At 45.5% G+C, this 6,796-nt stretch overlaps 1 protein-coding gene across 1 annotated transcript in view; it reads left to right on the top strand.

Moving 5' to 3' along the window:
* The window catches only part of eif2ak4 (eukaryotic translation initiation factor 2 alpha kinase 4), a 77,147-nt gene that overhangs the window by 10,459 nt on the left and 59,892 nt on the right, over positions 1-6,796 (top strand). Inside the window, exons 2-4 of the mRNA XM_016289420.1 lie at positions 676-791; positions 1,322-1,424; positions 2,146-2,319. Coding sequence (XP_016144906.1) covers positions 676-791; positions 1,322-1,424; positions 2,146-2,319 — 393 coding nt within the window. The remainder of the gene's footprint in view (positions 1-675; positions 792-1,321; positions 1,425-2,145; positions 2,320-6,796) is intronic.

The raw sequence follows: 6,796 nt of genomic DNA, 5'->3' as shown, positions 1-6,796 counted from the left end.
GCGAGTGGGGGGGGGCGTGTATTATGCTGATGTGAGGAGTTCATGATGTGTTATACTGTCCGGTTCCAGTGTGTGTGGGCGTGTCATATGCTAATGAGCTCAGTGCATCATGTGTTATACTGTCCGGTTCCAGTGTGTGTGGGCGTGTCATATGCTAATGAGCTCAGTGCATCATGTGTTATACTGTCCGGTTCTAGTGTGTGTGGGCTTGTCATATGCTAATGAGCTCAGTGCATGTGTTATATGGTACCGGTTCCAGTGTTTGTGTGGGCGTGTCATATGCTAATGAGCTCAGTGCATCATGTGTTATACTGTCCGGTTCCAGTGTGTGTGGGCGTGTCATATGCTAATGAGCTCAGTGCATCATGTGTTATACTGTCCGGTTCCAGTGTGTGTGGGCGTGTCATATGCTAATGAGCTCAGTGCATCATGTGTTATACTGTCCGGTTCCAGTGTGTGTGGGCGTGTCATATGCTAATGAGCTCAGTGCATCATGTGTTATTACACTGTCCGGTTCCTGTGTGTGTGGGCGTGTCATATGCTAATGAGCTCAGTGCATCATGTGTTATTACACTGTCCGGTTCCTGTGTGTGTGGGCGTGTCATATGTTAATGAGCTCAGTGCATCATGTGTTATTACACTGTCCGGTTCCAGTGTGTGTGGTGTGTTTTGTAGGGCAGTCGTCCTCCAGAGGTTTACCTGACCCTGCGGCCGAAGGGACTCGCTTACGGACAGACCAGTTACGTCTCAGTGGACCTGCAGGTCAAATGTCCACCGACATATCCTGATGTGTGAGTCTGTTTATTAGGCTAATAATAATGATTAATAACTCATTACTTGAAGTCTCCCTGAGATTTGAACATCTGTGCTCTGCTAAAAGTTCCCAGTTAAAAATGAGCGTCCTTTTAAAAAAACTGCTTGTAAGTCTCAGATTATGCTATATCATCAACAAATCATGGATTTAATATTTTCTTTCAAGTAGCACAGGTTTTGTTTCTTTATAAAGCGGAGAGTTCCGGTGCTTGGCTCTGATTGGCTGAGCCGCGTTCGAAGCTGTTGCAAATTACTCTACAAAGTAACACACACCTTTGTTTTGATTAACCTTCTAACACCGATCTGGTTATTTCAATAGTAATACATACTGATCTATTGATATTTTGAACATTAATATTAATACGAACTGTACCTAAATATTTAGTGCGTTATTTATTTCAGTACTTTATATTACTCTATTCATAATGACACATAACTGTCACAGAGATCTGTCTTTAAAGTGCATGACTGATTTCTGAATGATTGTGATTTGATCGTGTGTCGTCAGGCCTCCGGAGCTGGAGCTGAAGAACGCTAAAGGCTTGTCCTTCGACAAACTAGAGCGACTCCAGAAAGAGCTCGACAAACTGGCCCGAGACCGATGCGGAGAGGTGAGACGCTCGCAGACGCTTAGGACATTTAGAGATATTAAACACGTCTCATTTTCTTCAATACGCGTGCATGTGCACTACCGCATATGCACAAAATACAGTAAAAACAGTGAAATATTATTATAATGTAAAACAGCTGTTTTCTGTGTGAATCTCTGTTAAACTGTAATGTATTTCTGTGATGCGCAGCTGTATTTTCAGCATCATTACTCCAGTCTTCAGTGTCACATGATCTTCAGAAATCAGTATAATATGCTGATCTGCTGCTTTATTATTGGTACTCAATTATTAATAATGGTTCTTCTTAATATAGTTGAGAAAAAAAAAAAGTAATAATAATAATATTTTAATAATTAATTATTTAATAAAAAAAATAAAATATATATAATAAACTAGGCCCATATGATGTACTTCAATACTGTAAAAAATAAAAATTTTATAAAATTAATTACTTGTATAATAATAATAAAATAGGCCCATATGATTTACTTCAATGCTGTAAAAAAAGGAAAATATTTATAAAATTATTTAAATATAATAATAAAATATGCCCGTATATTTACTGCAATGCAGTGAAAACTAATAATGTTGATATAAATGTATATAATATTTTTAATATGAATAAATGTAAGAGTTCAGGAGGTGCTGCAGAAGAGGATGGCTCTGTTTGAATGGTATTGTTTTATGACATCTCTTCCTCTTCCTCCTCTTCCTCTCTCAGGTGATGATCTACGAGTTGGCGGATTGTGTTCAGGGTTTTCTGACGGAGCACAACGTTCCTCCCTCGAGCTCCTTCCACGAGGAGATGCTGAAGAACCAGCGGCGTCTGCGGGAGCGTTTGGCTCTGGAGGAGCAGCAGAAGATCGACCAGCGCCGCAGACAGGAAGAGAAGATGGTACGTGTCACTTCCTGTTGCTCAACATATGTGACCCTGGAGCTCAAAACCAGTCACTTCCTGTTGCTCAACATGTTACAAACCGTCCTGCTGAATTATCAAAGAGCGGCTCTGATGAAAAAACACAACAACAGTGTTGCTCTTTATTGTCGTTTTTTAATTTTTGTTATTTTATAGCTGAATAACACGAACAAAAATCAGAACACTTCAAATATATCAGTGTTAAAGACAAGTAAACAGTCAGTAATAAAATAGGAACGAACAAATCAATTAGAAACAGCATAAATAAATACAACTGAACCAAATTTCAGCTACAGAAGCTGTAATTAAAAGTAAAAAAACACTGCATAGGTTTCTTTTTATAAATAAAATATAGATTAATTAACCCTTTAATTGTCAATCACATTTTTGAACGTAGACGTGAAAGCGCACGATCCAAACTTACATTTTTCATAATTCATGAATGAAAACATTTTGTGACGTGATTTTGATGTAGCATTTTCATGGTAATGCAACGTCGGATTTTAAAATGGGTTTCAAAGGATGAATTTTGAGGTTTTGGAAATGGAAAATGGTTTTCCATTTTCACTCTTCCTGTCTGTCTCGCCTCGCTCGTCCTGTCTGTCTGTCTGTCTCGCCTCGCTCGTCCTGTCTGTCTGTCTGTCTGTCTGTCTGTCTGTCTGTCTGTCTGTCTGTCTGTCTGTCTGTCTGTCTGTCTGTCTGTCTGTCTGTCTGTCTGTCTGTCTGTCTGTCTGTCTGTCTGTCTGTCTGTCTGTCTGTCTGTCTGTCTGTCTGTCTGTCTGTCTGTCTGTCTGTCTGTCTGTCTGTCTGTCTGTCTGTCTGTCTGTCTGTCTGTCTGTCTGTCTGTCTGTCTGTCTGTCTGTCTGTCTGTCTGTCTGTCTGTCTGTCTGTCTGTCTGTCTGTCTGTCTGTCTGTCTGTCTGTCTGTCTGTCTGTCTGTCTGTCTGTCTGTCTGTCTGTCTGTCTGTCTGTCTGTCTGTCTGTCTGTCTGTCTGTCTGTCTGTCTGTCTGTCTGTCTGTCTGTCTGTCTGTCTGTCTGTCTGTCTGTCTGTCTGTCTGTCTGTCTGTCTGTCTGTCTGTCTGTCTGTCTGTCTGTCTGTCTGTCTGTCTGTCTGTCTGTCTGTCTGTCTGTCTGTCTGTCTGTCTGTCTGTCTGTCTGTCTGTCTGTCTGTCTGTCTGTCTGTCTGTCTGTCTGTCTGTCTGTCTGTCTGTCTGTCTGTCTGTCTGTCTGTCTGTCTGTCTGTCTGTCTGTCTGTCTGTCTGTCTGTCTGTCTGTCTGTCTGTCTGTCTGTCTGTCTGTCTGTCTGTCTGTCTGTCTGTCTGTCTGTCTGTCTGTCTGTCTGTCTGTCTGTCTGTCTGTCTGTCTGTCTGTCTGTCTGTCTGTCTGTCTGTCTGTCTGTCTGTCTGTCTGTCTGTCTGTCTGTCTGTCTGTCTGTCTGTCTGTCTGTCTGTCTGTCTGTCTGTCTGTCTGTCTGTCTGTCTGTCTGTCTGTCTGTCTGTCTGTCTGTCTGTCTGTCTGTCTGTCTGTCTGTCTGTCTGTCTGTCTGTCTGTCTGTCTGTCTGTCTGTCTGTCTGTCTGTCTGTCTGTCTGTCTGTCTGTCTGTCTGTCTGTCTGTCTGTCTGTCTGTCTGTCTGTCTGTCTGTCTGTCTGTCTGTCTGTCTGTCTGTCTGTCTGTCTGTCTGTCTGTCTGTCTGTCTGTCTGTCTGTCTGTCTGTCTGTCTGTCTGTCTGTCTGTCTGTCTGTCTGTCTGTCTGTCTGTCTGTCTGTCTGTCTGTCTGTCTGTCTGTCTGTCTGTCTGTCTGTCTGTCTGTCTGTCTGTCTGTCTGTCTGTCTGTCTGTCTGTCTGTCTGTCTGTCTGTCTGTCTGTCTGTCTGTCTGTCTGTCTGTCTGTCTGTCTGTCTGTCTGTCTGTCTGTCTGTCTGTCTGTCTGTCTGTCTGTCTGTCTGTCTGTCTGTCTGTCTGTCTGTCTGTCTGTCTGTCTGTCTGTCTGTCTGTCTGTCTGTCTGTCTGTCTGTCTGTCTGTCTGTCTGTCTGTCTGTCTGTCTGTCTGTCTGTCTGTCTGTCTGTCTGTCTGTCTGTCTGTCTGTCTGTCTGTCTGTCTGTCTGTCTGTCTGTCTGTCTGTCTGTCTGTCTGTCTGTCTGTCTGTCTGTCTGTCTGTCTGTCTGTCTGTCTGTCTGTCTGTCTGTCTGTCTGTCTGTCTGTCTGTCTGTCTGTCTGTCTGTCTGTCTGTCTGTCTGTCTGTCTGTCTGTCTGTCTGTCTGTCTGTCTGTCTGTCTGTCTGTCTGTCTGTCTGTCTGTCTGTCTGTCTGTCTGTCTGTCTGTCTGTCTGTCTGTCTGTCTGTCTGTCTGTCTGTCTGTCTGTCTGTCTGTCTGTCTGTCTGTCTGTCTGTCTGTCTGTCTGTCTGTCTGTCTGTCTGTCTGTCTGTCTGTCTGTCTGTCTGTCTGTCTGTCTGTCTGTCTGTCTGTCTGTCTGTCTGTCTGTCTGTCTGTCTGTCTGTCTGTCTGTCTGTCTGTCTGTCTGTCTGTCTGTCTGTCTGTCTGTCTGTCTGTCTGTCTGTCTGTCTGTCTGTCTGTCTGTCTGTCTGTCTGTCTGTCTGTCTGTCTGTCTGTCTGTCTGTCTGTCTGTCTGTCTGTCTGTCTGTCTGTCTGTCTGTCTGTCTGTCTGTCTGTCTGTCTGTCTGTCTGTCTGTCTGTCTGTCTGTCTGTCTGTCTGTCTGTCTGTCTGTCTGTCTGTCTGTCTGTCTGTCTGTCTGTCTGTCTGTCTGTCTGTCTGTCTGTCTGTCTGTCTGTCTGTCTGTCTGTCTGTCTGTCTGTCTGTCTGTCTGTCTGTCTGTCTGTCTGTCTGTCTGTCTGTCTGTCTGTCTGTCTGTCTGTCTGTCTGTCTGTCTGTCTGTCTGTCTGTCTGTCTGTCTGTCTGTCTGTCTGTCTGTCTGTCTGTCTGTCTGTCTGTCTGTCTGTCTGTCTGTCTGTCTGTCTGTCTGTCTGTCTGTCTGTCTGTCTGTCTGTCTGTCTGTCTGTCTGTCTGTCTGTCTGTCTGTCTGTCTGTCTGTCTGTCTGTCTGTCTGTCTGTCTGTCTGTCTGTCTGTCTGTCTGTCTGTCTGTCTGTCTGTCTGTCTGTCTGTCTGTCTGTCTGTCTGTCTGTCTGTCTGTCTGTCTGTCTGTCTGTCTGTCTGTCTGTCTGTCTGTCTGTCTGTCTGTCTGTCTGTCTGTCTGTCTGTCTGTCTGTCTGTCTGTCTGTCTGTCTGTCTGTCTGTCTGTCTGTCTGTCTGTCTGTCTGTCTGTCTGTCTGTCTGTCTGTCTGTCTGTCTGTCTGTCTGTCTGTCTGTCTGTCTGTCTGTCTGTCTGTCTGTCTGTCTGTCTGTCTGTCTGTCTGTCTGTCTGTCTGTCTGTCTGTCTGTCTGTCTGTCTGTCTGTCTGTCTGTCTGTCTGTCTGTCTGTCTGTCTGTCTGTCTGTCTGTCTGTCTGTCTGTCTGTCTGTCTGTCTGTCTGTCTGTCTGTCTGTCTGTCTGTCTGTCTGTCTGTCTGTCTGTCTGTCTGTCTGTCTGTCTGTCTGTCTGTCTGTCTGTCTGTCTGTCTGTCTGTCTGTCTGTCTGTCTGTCTGTCTGTCTGTCTGTCTGTCTGTCTGTCTGTCTGTCTGTCTGTCTGTCTGTCTGTCTGTCTGTCTGTCTGTCTGTCTGTCTGTCTGTCTGTCTGTCTGTCTGTCTGTCTGTCTGTCTGTCTGTCTGTCTGTCTGTCTGTCTGTCTGTCTGTCTGTCTGTCTGTCTGTCTGTCTGTCTGTCTGTCTGTCTGTCTGTCTGTCTGTCTGTCTGTCTGTCTGTCTGTCTGTCTGTCTGTCTGTCTGTCTGTCTGTCTGTCTGTCTGTCTGTCTGTCTGTCTGTCTGTCTGTCTGTCTGTCTGTCTGTCTGTCTGTCTGTCTGTCTGTCTGTCTGTCTGTCTGTCTGTCTGTCTGTCTGTCTGTCTGTCTGTCTGTCTGTCTGTCTGTCTGTCTGTCTGTCTGTCTGTCTGTCTGTCTGTCTGTCTGTCTGTCTGTCTGTCTGTCTGTCTGTCTGTCTGTCTGTCTGTCTGTCTGTCTGTCTGTCTGTCTGTCTGTCTGTCTGTCTGTCTGTCTGTCTGTCTGTCTGTCTGTCTGTCTGTCTGTCTGTCTGTCTGTCTGTCTGTCTGTCTGTCTGTCTGTCTGTCTGTCTGTCTGTCTGTCTGTCTGTCTGTCTGTCTGTCTGTCTGTCTGTCTGTCTGTCTGTCTGTCTGTCTGTCTGTCTGTCTGTCTCGCCTCGCTTTTCCTGTCTGTCTGTCTGGCCCGCCTCGCCTCGCTCTTCCTGTCTGTCTCGCCTCGCTCGTCCTGTCTGTCTTGCCTCGCCTCGCTCGTCCTGTCTGTCTCGCCTCGCCTCTCTCTTCCTGTCTGTCTCGCCTCGCCTCGCCCTTCCTGTCTGTCTGTCTCGCCTCCCTCTTTCTTTCTGG

This window comes from Sinocyclocheilus grahami, unplaced genomic scaffold, assembly GCF_001515645.1.
Source record: "Sinocyclocheilus grahami isolate Dianchi unplaced genomic scaffold, SAMN03320097.WGS_v1.1 scaffold245.1, whole genome shotgun sequence".
Lineage (NCBI taxonomy): Eukaryota > Metazoa > Chordata > Actinopteri > Cypriniformes > Cyprinidae > Sinocyclocheilus > Sinocyclocheilus grahami.
The sequence above is the reverse complement of the archived record's forward strand: the minus strand, read 5'-3'. Positions and strand labels throughout refer to the sequence as shown.